Raw genomic sequence first — 26,047 nt, 5'->3', positions numbered from 1 at the left:
GGTACTCAGGTTGAGTTGAGCACACCTTTTCACCCTCAGATGGACGGGCAGTCCGAGCGCAATATTCAAATATTGGAGGACATGCTGCGTGCTTGTGTCATTGACTTTGGGTGTTCATGGGACCAGTTTCTGCAACTCTCGGAGTTTGCATATAACAACAGTTATCAGTCAAGTATTCAGATGGCTCCGTACGAGGCTTTATATGTGAGGAGGTATAGATCTCCGATTGGATGGTTTGAGCTGGGTAAGGCTAGGCTCCTAGGTACAGACTTGCTCCAGGATGCATTAGATAAGGTGAAATTGATTCAGGAGCAGCTTCGCACGACACAGTCTAGGAAGAAGAGCTACGCAGATTGGAAGGTCCGTGATGTGTCTTTTATGGTTGGGGAGAAGGTTTTGCTGAAGGTATCACCCATGAAGGGTGTTATGAGGTTTGGGAAGAGGGGCAAGTTGAGCCCCTGGTTCATTGGGCCTTTTGAGGTGCTTCAGAGAATAGGGGAGGTGGCTTATAAGCTTGCCTTGCCACCCAGATTATCGAGTGTGCATCCAGTGTTTCATGTTTCCATGCTTCGAAAGTACATTGGAGATCGTCCCATGTTTTGGAGTTCAGCACGGTTCAGTTGGAGGGTGATATGACTTATGATGTGGAACCGATGGTTATTTTGGATTGGCAGGTTCGAAGGTTGGGGTCAAAGGATATAGCTTCAGTGAAGGTGCAATGGATAGGTCAGCCTGTGGAGGAGGCCACCTGGGAGACCGAGCGGGAGATGCGGAGCAGATATCCACACCTATTCGAGACTCTAGGTATGTTTCTCGACCTGTTCGAGGACGAACAAATGTTTAAGAAGGAGAGGATGTAACGACTCGGCCGGTCGTTTCGAGAGTTATAGCCCCGTTTTCCCCATTTTTACTTCCTTTTGTGCTATTCAGCTATATTATGTTATATCAGTTTAGTTGGTTCGGGTATGGAAGGAACTCGGAGTGAAGTGAGACACTTAGTCTCATAATAGAAAATTTTAAGTTAGAAAAGTGGACCAGATATGGACCTATGTATAAACGACCTCTAATTCGAATTCTGATAATTCCAAAAGCTCCGTATGGTGATTTTGGGATTAGGAGCGTGTCCGAAATATTATTTGGAGGTTCGTAGAAGAATTAGGCTTGAAATGCCGAAAGTTTAATTTTTGAGAAGTATGACCGGGGGGTGACTTTTTGATACCGAGGTCGCAATTTGATTCTGAAAGTTAGAATACCTCTGTTATGTCATTTATGACTTGTGTGTAAAATTTGAGGTCAATCGGACGTGATTTGATAGGTTCCGGAGTCGTTTGTAGAAATTAGAAATTTCAAAGTTCATTAGGCTTGAATTGGGGTGTAATTCATGATTTTAGCGTTGTTCGACTAAGTCCGTATGATATTTTAGGACTTGTTGGTATATTTGGTTGAGGTTCCAAGGGGCTCGGGTGAGTTTCAGATGGTTAACGGGTTGAATTTTGTACTTGGAGCTCTGCTGGAATTATTTTCTGATGCACCATATGGTTTTGTACTTGGAACTGGGAGATTGGAAATATTTGCTCTTCGCGTTTGCGAAAAGAAGCACGCGTTCGCAAAGGGTGGACTGGGTGTGCATCGCGAAAGCGAGAGGTGTTACGTGTTCGCGAAGAAGAGAGGAAGCAACCGAAGACCCCAGGCAATTGGTCTACGCGTTCGCGTAAGGGGGTGTCGCATTCACGATAGGCTGAACGCGTTCGTGTAGAAGGCATTGGGGCAGAGGTATTTTTGTGCTTCACGAACGCAAGGGTGATGTCGCATTTGCGAAGGAGGAATTTGGACAGGAGTTATTTTATGCTTCGCGAACGCGAGACACTGACCGCGTTGGCGAAGAAGAAAAGTCTGGGCAGTGAGTTTAAGTTTTGAACATGGGACTTCGTCCCATTTTTATTTTTGGCGATTTGGAGCCCGGAATTGAGGCGATTGTGTGTGATTTTCATAGGAAATAATGGGGTAAGCATTCTTAACTCAATATTGGTTAAATTACCCGAATCCATGGTTGTTTTTTTCATTTAATTGGTGAATTGAGTTGGGAAAAATTTGAAAACCCTCATGGTTTAAATTGAAGATTTGAGGGTCGAGTTGGGGTCGGATTTTGGTAAAATTGGTTTGGTTAGACTCGTGGTTGAATGGGTTTCTGGATTTTGTAACTTTTATCGAGTTTCGAGATATGGGCCCCACGAGCGATGTTTTGAGCTAATTTTTAGATTTTTATGGAAAATCATATTTTTCTTTCGGAATTAATTCCAATGAATTTTATTGATTGAAACAAATTATATATGACCAGATTCAAGGCGTTTGGAGACCAATTCACGAGGAAAGGACATTGCAGAATAAGAATTTCGCGGTGTGAGGTAAGTAACGATTGTAAATCTAGTCCTGAGGGTATGAAACCCTAGATTTTGTATCATTCTACTATTTTTAGTGACGCACATGCTAGGTGACGGGCGTGTGGGTGTGTACTGTTGGGGAGTTGTGACTTGGTCCGTCCCATAGCAACTGTAAAGTTGCATACTTTGTTGAAACCATATGATACTTATATGTTTTAGAAAGAATTTCTGTAAATTAGGCTTAATGCCATGTTTGGGCCTTGCGCCAATGCCGTTTGGATCCTTAGGGGTTGTTTATTACCATCTTCTCATTGTTTTCGATTGAAAATCTATACTCAGTTATGTTTATACTTGTTTACCACATAACTCAATTTTATGGCTCTATTTTGATGCATATAAATGTTTTGGGCCGAATGCCCTATTTTACTGAAATGGCCGAGTGGCTTGAGAGGTTTATTACTAAGTGAGACCGAGGGCCTGATTTGTGAGGATGAGTATAGATCGGGGCTGCCTGCCTGCAACATACTTTATTATTATAACACGTGAGTTTTCCGTGCAGCACATGAGTTGTCCGTGCAGATTATATCGCTTGGGCTGAAGGATCCCTCCGAATTCTGTACACACCCCGAGTGAGCGCAGGTACCTACTGAGTGCGAGTGCTGAGTGACTGGGAGGCATGAGTGATTGTGAGGTATGTCCGAGTGGCAAGAGTGATTGTAAGGTATGCCCGAGTGGCAAGAGTGACTGTGAGGTTTGCCCGAGGGGCTGTATATGAGTGATGTTTTTGCCCGAGGGGCTGTTTATGATTTCATTATTTTCGCTCACCTTTGTATAGAGCCTTTGTTTGAAAAACTGTTGGAAAAATATCTTTAAATGATTTTTATTAAAACTGGGTTTAAACGAGATGATTTGATTCAAATAATAATTTTTAAAGTATGTTATACTTTACTGAGATTTCATGACATGAACGTTATATGCTTTATCGCTTGTCACTACTACTCAGTCTTTATTTATTGTCGTTACTTACTGAGTTAGCGTACTCACGTTACTCCCTACACCTTGTGTGCAGATTCATGTGTAGCTGGACACAATAGCGGTTATTAAGTGTTCTGGTTGCAGATTTTCTTGGAGATAGCAAGGTAGCTGTTTGGCGATCGCAACCCCTGCTCTTCTCCCTCTTATCTTCCTCTAGTTGTATTTAGCTATTTTTCAGGTTGAGTTAACCTTGATATTGTTAGACAGATTGTAGTAGATGCTCATGACTAGTGACACCCGATGTCAGGCTTTTCTTTTTCGCACTTCTGTTTTCCTTGATTTGAACTCCTTAAATGAAGGTTTTATGTTACATAGTATTGAAATTATCTTTGAAATAAAAATATCAGTTTGTTTGGAAATGAGTCGGCTTGCCTAGTTCCACGATAGGCGCCATCATGACAGATTAGGTTTTTGGGTCGTGACACACACCATAGTAAACATATCAACGGGCTGGGCCTCCCCCTCTAGGACGCCCTCTACCCGCCTGTCCTTCACCCCTAACTGCATATGTAGGTAGAGTAGCAACTGAAATGGAGCCCGTGGCTTGAGTGCTCTGATGTAATATGTCCCTCCAAAGTCTGGAAAAATTTCTCATAATATGACTAGTATAATGACACTCATAACATCCCTATGCGGGTTCAGATGCTTATACTGAGTCTGTGTTGGATAACTGGAATAACCATTATAGGAGTCTCGTATAGGTGGTGCATTAAAAGAAATTACTAGTGGACCCCGAGTAATCTGATATGCGAACTAAGCTGTCCGACTACTCGAGTCTCCGCCATAATGAGTTATAGCTGCAGAGTAGCATCCAGTGAATTCTCTAGAAACTTGAGACCTCTTGGTCTCCTTATTTTCCTTTTCCTCACCCCAAACACGTTCTAACATCTTGGCAATCTCCACCACTTGCTGAAATGAAGTATTATCTTGTAATCTTAGAGTCATACAGAATCTAAGATCATAACTGAGTCCTTTAGTGAATATATGGGCTCTCTCTCTGGTTGAAGGAACTAAAGTAAGAGTATGAAGGGCTAAATCTTTGAACCTGATGACATATTCTGACACCATCATGGTGCCCTGACGTAACCGTTCAAACTATGTGCGCCACGCATCTCGGAGAGTCTGGGGAACAAACTCTTTCAAAAATATTTCTGAAAACTGAGCCCAAGTTGGGTGCGTTGCATCGACTAGTCTGTCCTCTTCATAAGCTTGCCACCATTGATACGATGCTTTTGACAGCTGAAATGTAGTAAAGGCAACTCCGCTCACTTCCACAATACCCATGGTGCGGAGAATACGTGACACTTTTCTAGAAATCTGTGGGCATCCTCGGTAGTTGTGCCACTGAAGGTAGGTGGATTATACCTCTTAAATCTCTCAAGTCTCTTTTGTTCTTCTTCTGATGCCTCTGACCTGACCTCAGACTGAACCGGAATAACAGGCTATACAGGTACTATACCCGGAACCTGACCGATAGGAACCTGCTACTATAGAGAACGGGCGGTAGGAGTCAGAGCTCCGCTATGGGGGCTGCCTCTGGCGCTGGTTCCAGTACCTGCAAGAAATCCTAGGACCAGGGACAACGCCCCGCGCTACCCTGAGTGCTGGCGATGGGAAATGATTTAATACGGATCTAATGCTTCAATTAAACCTGAATTTGGAGCTCGTTTGCTTAATGTGATACTACGTATTCTTGAAGAATCGATGTCAAAACATTCTAGGTTCGATGTAGAAACATAGCAAATCAAGTCCGATTGACCTCAAAGTTTGTACACAAGTAATAAATGACATAACAGACCTATCAAAATTTTCATCACCGGATTCCAACCCCGATATCAATAAAGTCAACTCCTAGTCAAACTTTCAAACCTTCCATTTTCAACTTTCGCCATTTCAAGCCAAAATCAACTACGGACTTCCAAATAAATATCCGGACATACTCCTAAGTCTAAAATCACCACACGAAGCTATTGGTATCATAAAACTTTCATTCCGGAGTCGTTTGCTTAAAAATCGACTCTCTAGTCAACTCTTTTCTCTAAGATTCTTAATTAAGAATTGTTCTCCCAATTTGATCCCAAATCGTCCGAAAACTAAACTCAACCACACACAAGTCATAATGCATATTACAAAATTGTTCGAGACCTTAAGTTGATGTACGGGGCGTAAATTTTTAAAACGACAAGTCGGGTCGTTACATAAATAATATCCCATATATAAATGCTAGTGATATATTCAACGACTTGACTTAAAAGGCCAATTTCACGTGCTTGATCACTGAACTTTACTGTTTCGTATCAATACAATTACAAATTATTTTTGTATAATTAAAAATAATACAACGAATAAAGTTTATTGACTTTAATCATGCAGAAAATAGTATTGTGATTTTATTAATATATAGGGTTAAGTTTATTGACCACGCATGTCTATATTTGTTGGTTAAGCAAGGTATCATACGGGTATTTTGATTAAAATAAAATGTGAGACTGTGTTCACCAGAATCATTTTGCCTCCCTTAATTGATGAACAGAACTTCTTTTCTTAAAAGAAACTGATTAGATTGAAGAAAACGTGGTATTTTTCCAATTTGCTCATCTAAAAATGAGAAAAATGCAAGAGTGTTTTTGTGTTCACTGCTTAAGAAATGTCACAGTGTGGAAATGGTCCAAGAAAATTTCTGTAAGTCTAATTCAATTAATTTAAGGTGGTCCTATTGACCAAGAATTTAAGGTGAGAGAAAGCAAACTTGAAGCCCATTTGTCGTTTGAGCCCATCAATTAGATCTTCATTGTTCTAATTTGAGAAATTTTCAGAAATCACTATTGTTTAGTAGCTATTAACTTTCTATAGCTACCATATATATAATTACTTTCTATAGCTACTATTCAGTTGTTATAGTAATGTATTCGTTGTATTCGCGCTGATGTATTCATGAATACATCAGCAAAAAATACCTAAAAATCAGGGCAGTCCAGTTGTACGCGCATGTATTCACATGTATTTGTGCCATGTATTCATGAATACAACAACAAAAAGCGCCAAAAATCAAGGCAATCCAGCTATACGTGCATGTATTCATATGTATTCGCGCTGATGTATTCATAAATACAACAGTAAGAAGCGCCTAAAATAAGGGCAGTCCAGCTGTACGTGCATGTATTCACATGTATTCGTGTCATGTATTCATAAATACAATAGCAAAAAGCGCCTAAAATCAGGGCAGTCCAGTTGTACACGCATGTATTCACATGTATCTGCGCATGAACGCAACAGTAAAAATCGCCTAAAATCAGGGCAGTCTAGCTGTACCACGCCATGTATTCATGAATACAGTAACAACAATCACCTTAAAAATAGGTATGTCCAGCTGTCTAAGAGAGAGGAAAAACATAAATAGTGTATTTCATGCCTTATTTCATGCTTCAATAGTAGTATATACCATAAATACTTATTTTGATATAAAATATAAAAGCTAGTTATAAAAAATAATATTTTAAAATAATTTTGGTTTATAATAAATATATCGTATACATTTGTTATATGAGGTAAATTTTCTTTCTAATTTCTTAATGGCCTAAAAGTTGGAATAGAATGGAAAACCCCAACTTTAAAAAAAGGTGAAAAGCATCAAAATCAAATTACTTGCAAGCTTAAAAGATTTGAGATCTTCAATACTAACCCTTCACTCGTTGGGTATCGTGGGGTTGTCTCGAGCTTTTCTTTTACTTATTATGTTAAGTCTTAGAGACTTCATAGATAAGAGAAAACTTCAAAAGTTTAGATTTAAATTGTGAAAGCTCTGATATAATGGAAAAACTTATAACCCATTAAAAAAACACTACGATGAAATAAGAGATGATTATATTTTAACTCATATATTCACTATTTTTGGGCCGTGGTACTTTAGCTGCATTTATGCATATACACTTACACCTTCTCTGTATCCTTATCAAAATATAATTTTAAGACTTAACCTTAGAAGATGACATCCCAATAAAAAAAAGTTTATGACTTTGATGCATTGATCTTGCTACGTTACAGTCTTTAGATGCAATTATAATTGTTATCCCAACAATTAGATTCCTTCAACATTATGTGTGGCTTCTTCGTTGCTTGATTGATTTAATGCCTTCCGCTCTTTTTCTTTCCCCCACAACACAAGATATAATCCCGCTATTATCAAACCACCACCTATGACACTGTAGATAATAAGTAGATCCAAGAATCCTATGTCAGAATTTATGTTAATTTATCACTGAAATTTGTTAAACTATTTTACATTTTTTACTCAATTAGGAGGTTAACGTAATTACAACAAAACATAAGAATAATCCGTTATACCTTCCAACATATACTGCCTCGTCAAGAAACATTGCACTTGCTAGTGCTACAAAAATAAGTGTCATAGGATTGAAAATTGATACAAACAAAGGACCCCTTTTTTGGGAGCACCACGTCATGAGAATAACAACAATCCCAGACCCTAAAACTCCCTACCATAACAAAAAGATTATTAGCATAATACGAATATATGGAAGCTAATGCAGTATTTGCTATTACATACAATTACTTACATAATATAAACCGACAAGGGTTGTGGTGTATATATGTAGATATCTTTTTATTCCCTTAATTAAAAGTTTTGAGTTCAAGCTCTATGTATGAAAAAATTCTAGCCGGGGGCGTTTTTCCTTAATGGGTCTTACACGATACGAATCCAAATTAGTCAATCCCCAATGCAAATTTCAAACAGGAGGAAAATTAAAAATTACTTATTGTAAGTTTTTATGATCTAACTATTAACAATTAGATTTCATAGAAATGGCAAGAAATTTAGGTGCAGTAGTTTATTCATTTTATTTGTTAAATAATATTAGAAGCATGCTATTTTTAATGATCACTCTTTTGAAAACACATTAATATCCAAATAATATACATTATAATAAAATAGTATCAACACTAGAATAAGAATTAGTTGAATAATAGTATTAGCTCAATTTGTCGTAGTATACGGGCTTCCTATTGGGCACAATTTTAGAAGTGATTTTTAAAAAACATACATGTACATTTATACCGATGACTTAATATTTCTTGGAGAAGATCATTCAATACCATATGAAAAGCATTTAAAACTAAAAGAAAGGAGTAAAGTTTTACCATATCTTTCAAAGATCAATATGATAATTGCATATATAAAATTTTACCTAACTAGTAAAATCCTCAAGCTCCTCTAAATACGTTTTCTTCGGATTTTTTCTTTTACTAGAATGGTATCAGATCTCTATTATGAACCTTACACGTAGAATAGTTTTCCATCATTGTAAGAAATATTTTACACTATCAATAATCTGAAAATATCTGCAACTAAGCCTCCTTAGAATATGAAATTTATAATCTTGAAAATAATATCGATTACCCGATAGTAACTTGATTGTGCAAAAATATTTTATACTAACGATATATATACCTTAAACTTTATTTTCTTACCATATAAAGAACGATGAAAAGCCTTATGGACCAGCCAAGCTTCCATTGATTACTTTCATGATCAAAACATAATGCAAATATAGTCGACTGAATTGCTCCCATAAGGCTCATCCAAGCAGCACTCGAGTAATGACATGGGTAGTCATTACCTATCTTTTCCTATAAAAAATAAAAGACGAACTTAATTCTCGGCTAAATTTGGTTGTGTAGGCATAAGAAGTAAGTTGCATTCTGTAATTAATTATATTGAAGACGAAAGATGAAAAATAAATTTCGAATTTTTTTACGAGTAATACTGTCCAGAGTGCATAACAGAAACTCGATCTCAATGCAAGTATTATACCCAAGGAGAAGCTGTTGCCAGATTGTAACTTTTCATGTGATCCAGTTGTAGTTGTATGATGCAAAAAATGAATTTTAAAAGACCACATTGGAAGTTGTCGACCTTTGTAAAATGTCATTACCATGGCTCCTGTGACACATATAATTGTTCCAAGGGACTTTGCTTTGCCACTTACTTTATGCAATGACAATTTCTCCGATCTATGAAAATCAATTTGAAGAAAGTGAGGTTGATGTATACATAACACATGAAAAAAATATGCAAGTGGACGATAATATTTTTTGGGGGGTTAGGGAGGGGGGAGGGTTTATATATTTATAAATTATTAGAGAATGAACCAAAATAGTTGTTTACCCCATTGCATAAACTAAAACTAGCAAGCAGATATATATATATATATATATATATATATATATATATATATATATATATATATATATATATATATATATAATATAAACATCTAATTCATTTGATTCCGCAAGGCGAGCTAATCGTACACGATGACACAAATTATTACTAGCCTCCTACGTAACATATGCGAGTCGGGAGCATTAGCAGGAGAAGTCATAAGCCCTTCAATCTACTCCTCAAAGCAAGAATAGATGATCACTTTCTTAATAATTCAAATAGATAGTTCTGCTCTCATCAAGGGAAGCTTTTCACTAAATAAGAAGCTTATTGGCTCGCCACATGTATAATCCATATATAATATAATATATGTATATTCGTGTATGTATAATTTATGTATATAATCCATGTTTTGACTGTGACTCTCTTCTCAAACAAAGTTGATAGATTTTTCACTTTCTCGGTCAAAAAGAAAACAGGGTTCATCACTTGCCCATTTCATTTGACTGAATATTTTTTTGCAGTATTGATAAATGATTAGTGTCATGTATTATCTTCATGTTTAATTTATTAAACAAATCACCCAGTTTGTTCAAAGAAACTAGACAATTAATTGACGGATTAATCAAGTCCTAAAGGGGCATTAGCAACTTGAAGAAATATAATTTTCAATTTCCAACTTGAAAAAGTTTTAATGGATACATCTTGATGACAAAATAAAATCCTAACCACCATAGCTTGAATTTAATTTTTTAAGTTGTTGATGGTAAACTGCGTATATAACATGCAAAGAATTAAAATAATAATTTGATCATTTATCGGTCTTGCCGTTAGAAAAAAATTAGAGGTGTATTTGTAACAGTATTTTGAAGAAGTCAGGTTGATGGATACATATCATGAATATAATATGCAAATGGACTAAAATATTTAAGGCTCGTATAACACTTAAGAAAAATTACGACAAAATACGGAAGAAATGCTAGCCAGGTATATAAGAGAAGCTAAATCATAACTGCAATGACAAGCTTCAAAACCGCGCATATCTCGTCTAAAAACGGACAATATTACCAATGAATTTGACTAATTATAATTTTTATAAATGTGTATTAAAAATCTATAAATAAGTTCATTTAATTAGACTTTTTTTCTCTGGCGTTGCTTCTGGCGAGGGGCAGATTTATAGCCTATTTTACGGGCACGTGAACCAATGATCTCTCCATCAAATTAGATATTTTATGTACATATTATCTAGAATTGATCTGGAGGAGTATGATCAATTCTCACGGAATACTTTCTTTTTTCTCTTTTCTTTAGTAGTGCACCCATGTTATAAAAATCCGAGATACGCCTCTTCTTCTGGCATCAAGTGTTTCTTGGAGATTAGAGATAACATAATCACTTATTATGTAATAAGATTATATTTCCTCTAATATTTCATTATTTTATGATAACATTTCACAGCATTCTTGAGTTTAAGATTACACTCAGCATCACAATTCATAACCTTCATAATGTTGTCAACTTTATTATTAGCGAATAATATTAAAGTTACAAGTAAATGATGTGTCACAAAAAATATACGAAATTCACGTTTTTGTTTTTTGTTGCTGCAAAATGTCTCGTTTTTATATATGGATAATATTACGTAATGATCATACCTGAAGAGTATGGCGATAACGATTGTCATGGCTGGTACAAGATTATCAATTGCAGATACAAATACAGGAGATGTCAATTCAATACTTGCGTAAAACAGATTACAGAAGAGTGATCCCCTGTTATATAATTATAAAAAAATTTGTTTAATTCGACGATGTAAATTATAACAAACTCATTATAAATAACAATACATCCAATTATTGGTTGTTCTTGCCTCATCCCTTCATTTATTACAACATTAATAATGTATTGGTATGTTAAACTAAATCTACATTTCTCATTGTTATAAAAAGAATTATTGCAATTTATATCGTACCATTCTTTGAGTATATATACATTTTTTTGACACCTAGCATCAGAAAGTGCAACTACAAAATTCAGAAAACAAATTTTTTTGAAGGATGCATATTGTTTATAAAGCTTCACCTTTTCCTTTTAAATACACAATAATTTTAAGTTTTATACATTGTTAGTATAAAAAAATCATTTAAAGGATATTTACATGTAAGTCTTTAAAAAGTGAAATTTATAATCATGAAAACGAGGCACATTATCTACTATAACAAATAAATAAGACATGATAGTATAAAAATTTCTTTACATTAACGGTGTATATAACTTAGACTCTTACAAAATTACCAAGTTTGACACAATAGGTTAGGCATAATTGACTCATCTTCTCTTGTAGTTTACTAAAATGCAGATATCTAGCTACCTTCATATTATGAGATTACAGCTCCCTAAGTTTTCTAGAATTTATTTTATTTAAGTACTCACTCCGTTCCATTTGTATGACATTTTTTTCTCATTGATCCGTTTAAAAAAAGAACGACATTTTATTACATTTGCAAAAAATAAGCTTTAAGCTTTTTATTTTACGCTTAATGAAAAGTTTCAATAGCGACATAAATATTGTGACATATATACAAGTCTTATAACCACACAAATATTACGACATGTTTAATTAAGACCGCAAGCTTTTTAAAAAAATCTTTGTTTCTTAAATTTCATGCCGAGTCAAATTATCCATACAAAAATATTTATACAGTAATTTCAGTTGAAACTCAAAATCAAGAGAGAGAGTACTCACCCTAGTAAACCTGAGATAAATGCTTGTAGCAAGAAAGCCCAGGTTATGTTCGGTCTTCTTCTCCTATTTTAGAAACCAAAAACTAGTCAGACGAGATATTCGTACAAAATTATTGAAATAATTATGAATTCATTTTGTCCCAAAGAGAAAAAAAAAGACTCCATATATTTGAAGATTTATCGTGAATTAACAAGTTTTACGTCGACTGTCAGCCTACTGTAACCTTTCTTCTTTATCTGTGTTTGGGATCGACAATGTGAGTAATCTCTCACCGGAAAAGTTCAAAAAGAAAAAAGGATAATCGTACATACTATATATATATCATTAACACAAAATCTCTACTAGTTAAACCGAAGTTAAATAAACACGGAATATATGCTTATATTAATGAAGAACGCGCATTTCTGACGGACGTTCCGTCACTTCAGAAATTGATTCTTCGGTAAGAAATTTCCGACAAAAAATCAGTCGAAATTATTACCGACGAAAATTTTCGAATTTCATGAGAAATTAGGGTGTTTTTAGTATTGAGTAATTACCACTCAACCACAAGGGCGACGGGGCCAAGAAAAGCTGCAGAGAAAATCCAGCGATATACGACCATTATTCTGACTGACATTCCATCTTCTGTCGCCACTTTCGACAATAAAATGTTGCCTCCCAATAGCAAGGCAACAACAACCATGGCTATTATATGGTTTGTCCTTTGAAGGAAATTACTCATTTCCTGTGTAGTACTCCCTCGGTCTCGGTTTATATGACACTATTTGATTCGATATGATATTTACTAAAGAAATACTCCCTATGTCCCATTTTATATGGCGATGTTTTACTCGACACAGGAGTTTCAGAAAAAAAGAAAGAGTTTTAAATTAGTGGTCTAAAACAAACCTTAAATATTTATGTAACTGTAAATCAATTCATTAACGATAAAGTAGAAATCTAAAGATGAATTATTTTTAAATAAAGAAAAATAATATTCTTTTTGGGACCGAAAGGAAGAATACTCACAAAATGAGACGGAGGAAATAGTTGTTTAAGCAAGAGGAATATACTAGAATAGAGGGAAGAAAGAACATTGCTAGAAAGATAATGTTTCTCGACTAACTTGATGCAAATGACTAGTACAAAGAGACCTATTTATAGCTGAAAAAAAGAATCGATATAATCCTTTAAGTACATTTTAATGAAACTTAAAAAATTAAAATTTTATGTATCTTTAGTTGCTAGTCAATTCAAACATTGATTTCAAGCATGCTTTTATAAAACTATAAAGAATGGTCAAAATTATTTACCACTAGATGAACACCAATTTAAAATGCTTGTGATGACATATTAACAGGAATCCTTCGTTGAAATCTACTAGAATATAGGCATATGACAACAGTGCCAAAACCGTTGCAATAGGTAGAAATACCGTTGCAATATCTATACTTTTTTCGCTGGCCGATCTATTGCATCGGTTATTTAATCAAATTGAACGGTTCAAAAGCACTGCTATATTATTTTGTGCAACGATGTACCCTTCTATTTGGATGTAAATAATTATTTACCATATAATGAATCATAATAAATGCACTGAAATTTATGTAAACCACGAAGGAAACTATTGATTAACAAAATCATAATTCAAAATATTCGATTAGTTTTTATTCATATATAACGAAAAATATATAGTATTATTTGACAATTCAAGGATTAGCATGAATAAATTTGCAATAAGTTCATAAAAATATAATCATAAAATATTTGAGCATCTAACAACGATCAAACAATACTGTTATGTAAGGTCTTCACTGCTTTTGTCTATCCTTTGTTATTTGCTTCACCTACAAAAGCCGATAAATAAATGAATCGGCAAAAGTTTCACAAAATAATATATTCGTTACATTTTATCTACTAGTTTTTGGGCGTGCGTTTTGAGTGTGTACCCGTTGTCACTAAGTACACTTAAAAACACATAAATAGTAATAAATAATATATTTGAGTTATAAAATAAAAAATTAAAGCATAACGATAACAACTCAATCTCTCTATCTGAATAGTTGTGCCCCATATATGCTTTGAACCTTTGTACACGTTGGAATTGTTGAGTTGAGACTCGAGGATAGATTCCGACACTTAATTATTGGAATTTAAAATTTGCATCACAAATTTCTGGTACCTGATGCGTCGCAATTGCGAGCACTAGGCCGCAATCGCAGAATGTGGAGCTGGGCATGTTTCGCGATAGCGGGGAGGGACTCCGCTTACCCTTCGCGAACAGAGGCTGATCTAATATTCAAATTGTGATGATCCGAAATGTTATTTTTAAATTTAATATTTATTTATGTGTTTTGAAACTTCGAATAGCACCATTTAGTATTCCTTGTGTAACGACTCGGCCGGTTATTTTGAAAGTTGTAGTCTTGTTCCCCCATTTACTGCTCATTTTGTACTTTATAGCTGTTATGTGACTTTTCGGGGTAGTCAGTTCGGGTCCGTTGAGATTTTGAAATGAATTGAGACACTTAGTCTCCAAGATGAAAACTTAAGTTGAAAAGGTTGACCTATGTGTAAACGACCCCGTAATAGAGTTTCGATGATTCCAATAGCTCTGTATGGTGATTTTGGACTTAGGAGAGTGTCCGGATTGTTAATCGGAAGCTCGTAGTTAAATTAAGCTAGAAATGGCTAAAATAGAAATTTAAGTTTGGAAGTTTGACCGAGTAGTTGACTTTTTGATATCGGGGTTGGAATCTAGTTCTGAAAATTTGAATAGGTCTGTTATGTCATTTATGACTTGTGCGCAAAATTTGAGGTCAACCGGACTTGATTTGATAGGTTTCAGCATCGAATGTAAGAGTTGGAATTTCTTAATTTCATTAGGCTTGAATTGGGGTATGATTCGTATTTTTAGCGTTGTTTGATGTGATTTTAGGCTTCGACTAAGATCGTATGATATTTTAGGACTTGTTGGTGTAATTGGTTCAGGTCCCGGGAGCCTTGGGTGAGTTTCGGATGGCTAACAAATCAATTTTTGGATTTGGTGTTTTGCTCAGGTTTTCTGGTGCATAGGTCTGGTTTTCTTCTACGCGACCGCGTGAGAAGGTCTGTGATCGCGTAGGGTTAAGTGGGCAGTGGAGATTTTTACTCTACGCGATCGCGTGTAGGGAACCGCGATCACATATCTTAAGGAAACTGAGCATCGCGAACGCGTGGGCTAGGTCGCGTTCGCGAAGAGGAAAGGAGGAAGAAGCTGGGCCACACGCCTAATGCTTCGCGATCGCGTGAATAAGTCCGTCTAACCTTCGACTGATTGATACGCATGCGGTGGTATAAGGTCTGAGAGTTGAAACACATGCGGTGAGATAAGGGTGGCTTGATAAGCGTGGCTAGTAGGGGAACTACTAGAAGTCATGCGGTATGATAAGGGTGGCTAAAACGCGGGATGCTATTTCGGGAGAAATGATTTCTTTAAAATTAAATGTGAAGGCTCCCGCGGTGATATAAGAAAATGAGATATTGTGAATTTATTTATGATTTGGGACTACGAGGCGGTACCTCGGGAGTGCCCTTGTTGATATTTCGTTATTGCTGCATTTGCCTTTGGTTATTTTGTATTTTCCTTAAAGTTGTAAATTTCTATTTTCCTTCCGCGAGATATTATTTGCCCTTATTCTGTGTAGTTAAATTGTGACATGCTACTTACTTGATTCATTCCCATTGTCATTTTATTATTATTGTATTGTTAAAATTTTCACCTTGTCTTTTATTATTTCTAGTAGGGCCTGACCTGATCTCGTCACTACTCTACCTAGATTAGGCTTGGCATTTACTGGATACCGCTGTGCCATACTCATACTACGCTTTTGTATTTTTTTTGTGTAGATCCACGTACTTCCTATCATACCAGGCATCAGTAACTAGCCGTACGCGGAGACCTTAAGGTATATCTGTCAATGCCCGCAGACCTCGGAGTCCCTTTCAATCCTTATTATGTTATTTTCCTTATTCTCTTTGAACTTTGATGTATAGAGACACTTAGAATAAATTCGTAGTATCTTATGACTTATTTCTACCGGGTTTTGGGAGTTATAATTATTTGAATTGCAGTTTTATTTATTTTAGATTTACATTCAATTATTTCATAAATTATTAGGCTTACCTAGTCTTAGAGACTAGGTGCCATCACGACATCCTACAGAGGAAATTTGGGATCAAGATACCTCGACTTGCGTGCGCAGTGTGTATATATTTTCGGAAATATTTTATGTGAAATAAATTGATAAAAATGTTAAATAATGGTTTAAAACTTAACTGAGTTGACTTCGATCTTTCTTTAGCAAATAGATCCAGATCTATGTTTTGATGGTCCCGGTAGGTCTGTATCGTGATTTGGGACTTGGGCGTATTCCCGGAATTTAATTTGGAGGTCTCTAGCTTGAGTTATCGCCATTTATTGAAAATTGGAAGTTTGAAAGTTTAAAGAATCCAAAATTTGACTATCAATTTGACTTTATCGATATCTGATTCGGATTGAAATTCTAAGAGTTGGAATAGCATCGTTATGTCATTTATGACTTGTGCGCCAAATTTGAAATCATTCCGGATTCATTTAATACGTTTCGGCGCGAGTTTTGTAAAGTGAAAAGTTTGAAACTCATAAGTCCGGATCGAGCCGTGAATTATAATTTCCACGTTATTTGACGTGATTTTAGACCCCAAGTAAGTTCGCATTATGTTACGGGGCTTGTTGAAATATTTAGACGAAGTCCCGAGGGGCTCGAGTAAGTTTCAGACGAGTTTCAGATCATTTTTGTTCATGAACACATGTCTGATTATATTTCGTAAATCCATGTTTATATTCATCATTTATTTCGGGTTTATATGGAAGAAATTAGCTTTTTTGTAAAACTTTCCAAAAATGAAACTTTAGGATTTGAAAAGCAATCCAATGTCGGAATTATATAATTTTAGTATGGTTGAACTCGTATCGGAACATGTGTCCGTATTCCGTAATTTTTTGTCGGATTCCTAAAAGTGAGCCCCATGTTGACTTTTGGTTGAAAATGACTTAAATTAAGTCTCTTTCAAATTATGAATAATTTCTAAAGCTCTAATTGAATTGTTGGCCGATAATTTGATAGGTTTAATTGGTTTGGAGGCTAATTCGAAAGGAAAGGCTGTGGTCGAGTGATCACTTGAAATTTTTTAAACAAGATAAGTGTCGTGGTTAACCTTGACTTGAGCGAGTAAGACTTGTTTGTCTATTTGCTACTTGATTTAATGTGCGGGTACAACGTATATGTGAGGTGGCAAGTACTTGTGAGTTGTGATTGAGTCAAAGCATGCAAGTGAAATTTGTTAATTGTGAATAATTTCCTATTTAATTAAGACATTCATGCTTAAGTTTATTATTATTTATTTGATCATTATTCATGAATTGCTAGTTTAATTATTGTTGAATATTGTGAAAGAGTGTAAAAGCATGAAGGGTGATTCCGTGTCATTTATATTATCATTGTCATGGTGAGAAAGAGTGTAAAAGCACGAAGGGTGATGCCATGCAATTCTCACATTATTATTTATTGATTTATGAAGTGAGGAAGAGAGTTAAAGCACGAAGGGTAATATCGTGCCATTTAAATTATTTATTCATCATACCGTGGCAAGAAAGAGAGTTTAAGCACGAAGGGCGATGACGTGCCATTCATATTATTTATTCATCATTTTATGGTCAGGATGAGAGTAAAAGCACGAAGGGTGGTGCCGTGCCATTTTCTTATTATCAACTACTTATTTTATTGTTGATGAATTAATTGGCTTTTACGTGACCCTTCTCCTATTGAAATTTTTATATCATTCCCCTTCGCATGTTCCCTCCCAAATTTGTAAATTGTTAATTATTGTGTTCATTGTTGCTTCGTATTTGTATATACTTGTACATGTTGTTTACGTATGTGTCTTGTCATAGCCTAGTCACCACTTTGTTGAGGTTAGACTCGTTACTTACAGAGTACATGGGGTCGGTTGTACTCATGCTACACTCAGCACTTCTTGTGCAGATTTTAGAGTTGGTACCAACGGCATACCATAGACATGCTCGGATTCAACTACCTAGAAGATACTTGAGGTATAGCTGCACAACGCCCGCAGTTCTGAAGTCCCCTTATACCTTATCTTAGTTGTGTATTATCTTTCAAATAACTTAAATTTTATCCTGACCTTTATTTGTATTATTCTAGGTGCTCGTGCACTTATGACACCAGATTTGGGAATGTATTTTGATGATTCGGTTGTTATGGTTTTTCGCACTTTATTTCCGTAACCGAATTCCATTTAATTTTATTTGTTTAAAAATTGTTAAGATTATTCTAACGTTGACTTGCCTAGCAAGTGAAATGTTAGGATCCAACACGGTCCCGAAGGTGGGGATTTCGGGTCGTGATAAGTTAGTATCAGAGCACTAGGTTACTTAGGTCTTACGAGTCATGAGCAAGCTTAGTAGAGTCTGAAGGATCAGTACGGAGACGTCTGTACTTATCTTCCGGAGGCTATGGAGTTTAGGAACAATATCACTTCTTTCTTATTATTTCGTGCGATTTTATTCTATCAACGATAATTGAACCATTCTATTCTTATTCTCTCACAGATGATGAGAACATGTACTACATCTACCGCCGGATCAGAGCCAAAGCCTCTAGTGGCAACTATGACTAGGGGTAGGGGCCGAGGCCGAGGTTGCGCTAAAGGCTGAGGTAGAGGCAGAGGTAGAGCTCAGTCTAGATATAGAGCAACAACACCTATTGTAGAACCTCAGGTGGATTTGGAAGCGGAGTTTCCAACTCAGACTGTACCTGTTGGACCAGTTCAGGTCCCGGAAGGATTCATAGCTACTCTAGTACTTCAGGACGCTCTAGTCCGTTTGGTGAGCCTAATGGAGGGTGTGGCCCAGAATGGTACATTTCAAGTGACACCGGCCGTCTCACAGGCTGGGGGAGGAGCACAGAATCGCATTACTCCCGCTCCGGAGCAGATGGCTTCCCAGAATCAGGCTCTAGCAGTCCCACCAATTGGGGTAGTTCAGCCAGTTGTTGCGGCACAGGCCGGTGATAGGCCCACCATGTCTTCTGAGGCTTTATTGAGATTCGACAAGTTTACTAAGCTCTTTCCAGTTCACTTCAGTGGTACACCTTTTGAGGACCCACAGGATTATCTTGACCGTTGTTATGAGGTGTTGCAGAACATAGGAATAGTTGAAAGCAACGTGATTTACTTTGCTGTATTTCAGATGACGGGTTCCGCTAAGAGGTGATGGAGAGATTATGTGTTGAGCAGACCAGCTGGGTCGCATGCACTTACTTGGGAGTAGTTCTCACAGCTATTTCTAGAGAATATTCTCCCTATCACACTGCGAGAGAATTACCGCAGGCAGTTTGAGCGCCTCCCACAAGGCAGTATGATTGTTATTTAGTACGAGACCCGTTTTGTGGATCTAGCCCATCATTCTCTCCTTTAACTTCCTACCGATGGAGAGAGGGTGAGGAGGTCTATTGATGGACTCACTCACCCTATCAGGCTTCAGATGTCCAAGGAAACCGAGGGTGAGATTTCCTTTGAGGCGACTGTTAATGTTGCTAGGAGGATCGATATCATTGTTGCACAGGAGAGATGGCAGGGCTCTGATAAGAGGTCTCGTCATTTTGGTGGATTCAGTGGAACCGCGTATGGAGGCAGGGGTAATTTTAGTAGGGGCATCCTCTCATGCTGTTTTATTTAGCGCTCCAGGCATCCCATAATGTTTCGGGTGGCCGCGACCCTCATATGTCTCATTCTGACCAGCTAGCCTACAGTGCACCACCAGCTCTTATTAGTGCACTTCCGCTCTAGAGTTTTCAGAGTGGTTACTCATGTCGACAATGTTAATAGTCACAACAACTGAGGTCCTGTTATATTTGTGGTGATCCGAGGCACATTGCAATATTTTTCTCTCGGGCACCGGGCAACTCACAGTAGCAGGGTTCTCGTGCCATGGTCCCGGCATCGGTTGCTTCACCGCCCGCTCATCCATCTAGAGGTAGGGGTCAGGCAACCAGAGGTGGAGGTCAGGTTATTAGAGATGGAGGCCATCCAGTTAGAAGCTATCCCATAGATGTAGCTTCGAGTGGTGGGGCCCATCCCCTATTTTATGCTTTTCCAGCTAGGCCTTAGGCCGAGTCATCCAATGTTGTGATCACAGGTATTGTACCAGTTTTCCATAGATATGCCCCAGTTCTATTTGATCTAGGATCTACTTATTCCTATGTGTCCTCCTATTTTTCTTCATATCTGGTTGTGCCTCGTATTTCTCTGAGTGCTTCTGTGTGTGTACACACCGATGGGAGATTATGTTGCGGTAGATCATGTCTGTCATTCGTGTGTGGTTACTATTGAGAGTCTTGACACTAGCATGGATCTTCTACTACTTGATATGGTAGATTTTGATGTCATCTTGGGTATGGATTGACTGTCACTTTATCATGCTATATTGGATTGTTAGGCCAAAATGGTGACCTTAGCCATGCTGGGGCTGCCTCAATTAGAGTGGAAAGATATTCCTGGCAATTCTACCAGCCGGGTTATCTCTTATGTGAAGGCTCGACATATGGTCGAGAAGGGCTGTCTAGCTTATTTGGCGCATATTAGCGATTCTAGTGCGGATATTCCTTCTATGGGTTTCGTCGCAGTTGTCTGTGAGTTTCCAGATGTATTTCCTACAGATTTTTCGAAGATACCGTCCGACAGAGATATTGATTTCTGTATTGATTTGGCTCCGAAAACCATCCCATTTCTATTCCACCATACCGTATGGCCCCGGCGGAGCTAAAGGAATTAAAGGAGCAGTTACAAGACTCGCTTCATTAGGGATTCATTAGACCTAGCATCTCACCCTGGGGTGCACCTGTGTTATTTGTAAAGAAAAAAGATGGTTTAATGCAGATGTGTATAGATATCGGCAGTTAAACAAGGATACTATCAAGAATAAGTATCTGTTGCCAAGAATTGATGACTTATTTGATCAGCTTCAGGTGCCAAGGTATTTTCAAAGATCGATTTGAAGAATGGTTACCATCAGTTGAAGATTAGGGTATCTGATGTTCCTAAGACAACTTTTCGGACTCGGTATGGGCATTATAAATTCCCAGTGATGTCATTTGGGCTAACAAATGCCCCGACAGCATTTATGGATTTGATGAACTGGGTATTCAAGCCCTATTTGGATTCTTTTGTTGTTGTATTCATTGATGCTATCTTGATTTACTCCAGCAGTTGAGAGAAGCTTGAGCAACTTCTTCGGATTGAGCTTCAGACTTTGAAGAATAATCAGTTATATGCCAAAATTTTAAAATTCGAATTTTGGTTAGACTTAGTTGCTTTTTTGGGGCATGTTGTATCGGTAAAAGGCATAAAAATGGATCCTAAGAAGATTGAGACAATTCAGAATTGGCCTAGACCTACTTCAACTATAAAGATTCGGAGTTTCCTGGGGTTGGCAGGTTATTATCGCCGGTTTGTGGAGGGGTTTTCATCTATAGTATCTCCATTGGCAAAATTGACCAGAAGGGTGCCTCATTCAGATGGTCAGACGAGTGTGAGTTGAGCTTTCGGAAGCTCAAGACTGCTTTGACTACGACGCCAGTCTTGGATTTTCCCACAAGTTCAGGATCTTATACGGTTTATTGTGATGCATCTTGCATTGGGCTTGATGCAGTATTAATGCAAGATGGAAGAGTGATTGCATATGCGTTGCGGAAGTTGAAGGTTCAATTTAACATATTCCTGACTTAGAATTGGCAGGCATTGTTCATGCACTGAAGATTTGGAGGCACTACCTTTACGGTGTCTCGTGTGAGGTATTCACTGATCATCGTAGTCTACAATATCTGTTCAAACAAAAAGATCTCAATTTGAGGCAGAGAAGATGGTTGGAGCTATTGAAAGACTATGATATCATCATTTTGTATCATCCCGAAAAGGCCAATGTGGTGGCCGATGCTTTGAGTAGAAAGGTTGTGAGTGTGGGTAGCCTTGCGTACATTCCGGTTGGTGAGAGGCTGTTAGATGCAGATGTTCAGACTTTGGCCAATCAATTTGTGAAGTTAGATATTTCAAAGTCCAGCCGGGTTCTAGCTTTCACAGTCGCTCGGTCTTCCTTGTATGAGCGTATCAGAGAGCGACAATATGATGATCCTCATTTACTTGTTCTTAAGGATACAGTGCGACACTGTGGTGCCAAACAAGTTGCTGTGGGGGATGATGGAGTTCTGCGGATGCAAGGTCGTATCTGTGTGCCCAATGTCGATGGGCTTTGTGAATTAATTCTGGAAGAGGCCCACAGTTCCCGGTATTCTATCCATCCTGGTGCCGCCAAAATGTATCAAGATTTGCGGCAACATTATTGATGGAGGAGAATGAAGAAGGATATAGTTGCATATGTAGCTCAGTGTTTAAAATGTCAGCAAGTCAAGTATAAGCATTAGAGACCTGGTGGTTTTGCTTCAGAAGTTAGAAATTCTTGAGTGAAAGTGGGAGCGTATCACTATGTATTTTGTTGTTGGTCTTCCACGGACTCAGGGAACGTTCGATGCAGTATGGTTCATTGTGGACAGGTTAACCAAGTCAGCACATTTCATTGCAATAGTAGTTACCTATTATTCAGAGTGGTTAGCTGAGATTTACATCAGTGAGATTTTTTGCCTTTACGGTGTGCCCGTGTCTATCATTTCTAATCGAGGTACGCAGTTCATCTCGCACTTCTAGAGGGCTGTACAACATGAATTAGGCACGCGGGTTGATTTGAGTACGACATTTCATTCTCAGATGGACTGACAGTCCGAGCGCACTATTCAAATATTGGAAGATATGCTTCACGCTTGTTTTTTGGATTTCGAAGGTTCTTGGGATCGATTCTTGCCGCTTGCAAAGTTTTTCTATAATAACAGCTACCAGTCGAGCAATCAGATGGCTCCATATGAAGCATTATACGGGAGACGATATCGTTTTCCAGTTGGCTGGTTTGAACCGAGAGATGCTCAGTTGTTGGGTACAGATTTGGTACAGGATGTCTTGAATAAGGTCAAGATTATTTAGGATCGATTTCGCACAACTCAGTCTAGGCAAAAGAGTTATGCCGGCCTTAAAATTCGTGATGTTGCATTCATGGTTGGAGAAAGAGTATTGCTCCGAGTTTTACCTATGAAGTGTGTAATGAGGTTTGGAAAGAAGGGAAAGTTGAGACCTAGGTATATCGGACCCTTTGAAATTCTTGAAAGGGTGGGCGAAGTAGCCCTTGCTTGCACTACCACCTAGTTTATCAGCAGTTCATCCGGTGTTTCATGTTTCTATGCTCCAGAAATATTATGGTGATCCGTCCAATGTGTTAGATTTCAGCTCAGTCTAGTTGGACAAGGATTTGACTTATGAAGAGGAGCCGATAGTTATTCTAGCCCTCCGACAGTTAAGGTCTAAGTGTTATCCATCAGTTTGAGTACAATGGAGAGGTCAACCAGTTGAAGCATCTACCTGGGAGTCTGATCGGACATGCAGAGTAGATATCCACACCTTTTTACTAGCCTAGGTACTTTGTTTTAATTCCATTCGAGCACAAATGTTTGTTTTAGAGGTGGAGAATGTGATTAACCGAAAGGTCATCTTTAAATTTAATATTCATTTTTATGTTCTGAGATCTCGAATAGCACCATTTAACATTCCTCGACTTGCGTGTGCAGTCTGTATATGTTTTCGGAAAGTTTTTATGTGAAAAATATTGATAAAAATGAGAAATAATGTTTTGAAATGCAACTAAGTTGACTTTGATCAACAGTTTAACAAACAGACTTGGATCGATCTTTTGACGGTCCCTGTGGGTCCGTATCGTGATTTGAGACTTGGGCGTATGCCCAGAATTTAACTTGGAGGTCCCTAACTTAAGTTATCGTTATTTATTTAAAATTGGAAGTTTGGAAGCTTAAAGATTTCAAAGTTTGACCGTGAATTTGACTTAATCGATATCGGACTCGGATTGAGATTCCGAGAGTTGGAATAACTCTGTTATGTCATTTATGACTTATGCGCCAAATTTAAAATCATTCCGGATTCATTTAATATATTTCAGCGCGAGTTTTGTAAAGTGAAAAGTTTGAAACTCATAAGTCTAAATCGAGGTGTGAATTAAAGTTTCGATGTTATTTGACGTGATTTGAGACCCTGAGTAAGTCCGTATTATATTACGGGACTTGTTAGAATATTCCTACGAGGTCCTGAGGGGCTCGGGTGAATTTCGAACGAGTTTCAGACCATTTTTGTTAAAAAACACATGTTTGGTTCTGGTGCGTCGCACCTGCTCAATTTTGGCCGCAGGTGCGGGGCCGCTTATGCGGAATTTTTGTCGCTTCTATGACGATGTTACTGGCCATTTCCTTGCCGCTTCTGCGGTGCATTTCAAGCAGGAGCGATGTCTCTTCTGCGGCTAAGAGACCGCAAATGCGGAGGTCTCGCTTCTGCGGCTTCCTTCGCGCTTCTGTGACGTGAAGGTCCGCAGATGCAGTCCTCTGCTTGGATGCTCTGTTCCGCAAATGCGAGTTTTTTCTCACAAATTCAAACTCGCAGATGCGTAAATTTAATCCACATATGCGAAAATGCTGGACATAATACATAAAAATCAGGTGTTAGCCATTTTTATTCATTTTTGAGTTTTTAGTTTCGGATTTGGGCGATTGCAAAGAAACTTTTCACGACTTCGACCTGGGTAAGTATTCTACATCTGAAAATGATTGTATTTGGAGTTGGTCCCAAGGCCCATGATGGCGATCTTAAATCCGCGATAGCGAAAACTTGCTCAGGCCTAGGCTTTGCGAACGCGACGAATAGTCTGTGACCGTGAGCCTCTGTGTTGGACTATTTGGTGAACATTTGCATTTCTCTCTACTTTTGGACTTCGTAAGTATGTTACAGTCTACAGGAACCAGAGTGTTGGATTGGGTTTTCACAATGTTTGAATTGGGGTTAGTGTTCTTATCATTACCTTGAGTTTATATGATGATTTTACTTGAAAATTAGTCATTAAAATATGAAATTTAATGGTGGAAATTCGCTACTTTAAGTGTAAGCCATAGAAAGACTAAATTAAGGATTTGAAGGACTAAATGGACTCCAATTAGAAATTTAAACATAGATTTGGTTGGTGGGCTTATGGATAACCCGAATTTGAATTTTATTTCGAGGTTTGAAATCTTAAATTAAAAGATTGAGGCCAATCGCTTAGTTCAGTGGCATAGGTATGAATTTTTATAAGCAGTGTCAATATTTAAAAATGTGAACAAATGAATAAATTACTGTAATGACAAGCGATGTAATGGCCTAGTGTGATCGCCAAGTGCACCTGCCTCAGATTATGCACAGTCAGTGCAGAAGTGTAGCGTGGGTACATAAACAACGTGTACCCAGTAAGTATCAAGTCTAATCTCGAAGAAGAGGTCGACTTCGACACTTACTATGGGTCAATAATATTCAGATAACAATCTTAAATAAACTCAGGTTGTGTAGATAAATTCAAATTTCCTCAATAAGCAGGAGCAATAATTCTTTCACAACTTAATAATTTTCAAATAAGTCATTTCCTTTAAAAGTTGTAACCTTACGAGCCACAACAAAATATCAATGACACCAAGTATTATT

The 26,047-nt window shown here is 37.5% G+C and overlaps 1 protein-coding gene across 1 annotated transcript; it reads right to left on the bottom strand.

Moving 5' to 3' along the window:
* Nucleotides 1-1,838: 1,838 nt before the first annotated feature.
* On the bottom strand, nucleotides 1,839-13,034 carry LOC142179107 (WAT1-related protein At1g25270-like). The gene is made up of 8 exons (XM_075248931.1): nucleotides 12,889-13,034; nucleotides 12,350-12,412; nucleotides 11,259-11,375; nucleotides 9,194-9,449; nucleotides 8,907-9,065; nucleotides 7,761-7,912; nucleotides 7,556-7,618; nucleotides 1,839-1,866 (listed from the first exon to the last, which is right to left on the bottom strand). The coding sequence occupies exons 1-8, from the start codon at nucleotides 13,032-13,034 to the stop codon at nucleotides 1,839-1,841; spliced, it is 984 nt and encodes a 327-aa protein (XP_075105032.1).
* Between the last annotated feature and the right edge of the window lie 13,013 nt (nucleotides 13,035-26,047).

The sequence above is a fragment of the Nicotiana tabacum genome, unplaced genomic scaffold (genome assembly GCF_000715075.1).
Source record: "Nicotiana tabacum cultivar K326 unplaced genomic scaffold, ASM71507v2 Un00355, whole genome shotgun sequence".
Lineage (NCBI taxonomy): Eukaryota > Viridiplantae > Streptophyta > Magnoliopsida > Solanales > Solanaceae > Nicotiana > Nicotiana tabacum.
This window is presented reverse-complemented; position numbering and strand designations above follow the sequence as displayed.

Excerpts from the sequence above, each read along its gene's own strand:
- LOC142179107 (XM_075248931.1), bottom strand. The coding sequence starts at position 13,034 with ATGGTTGTTGTTGCCTTGCTATTGGGAGGCAACATTTTATTGTCGAAA. Across the intron at positions 9,066-9,193 it reads CACTCTGGACAGTATTACTC|GAAAAGATAGGTAATGACTA; the intron begins GTAAAAAAATTC and ends TATTTTTTATAG. Across the intron at positions 7,913-8,906 it reads TTTTCATCGTTCTTTATATG|GGAGTTTTAGGGTCTGGGAT; the intron begins GTAAGAAAATAA and ends TTGTTATGGTAG.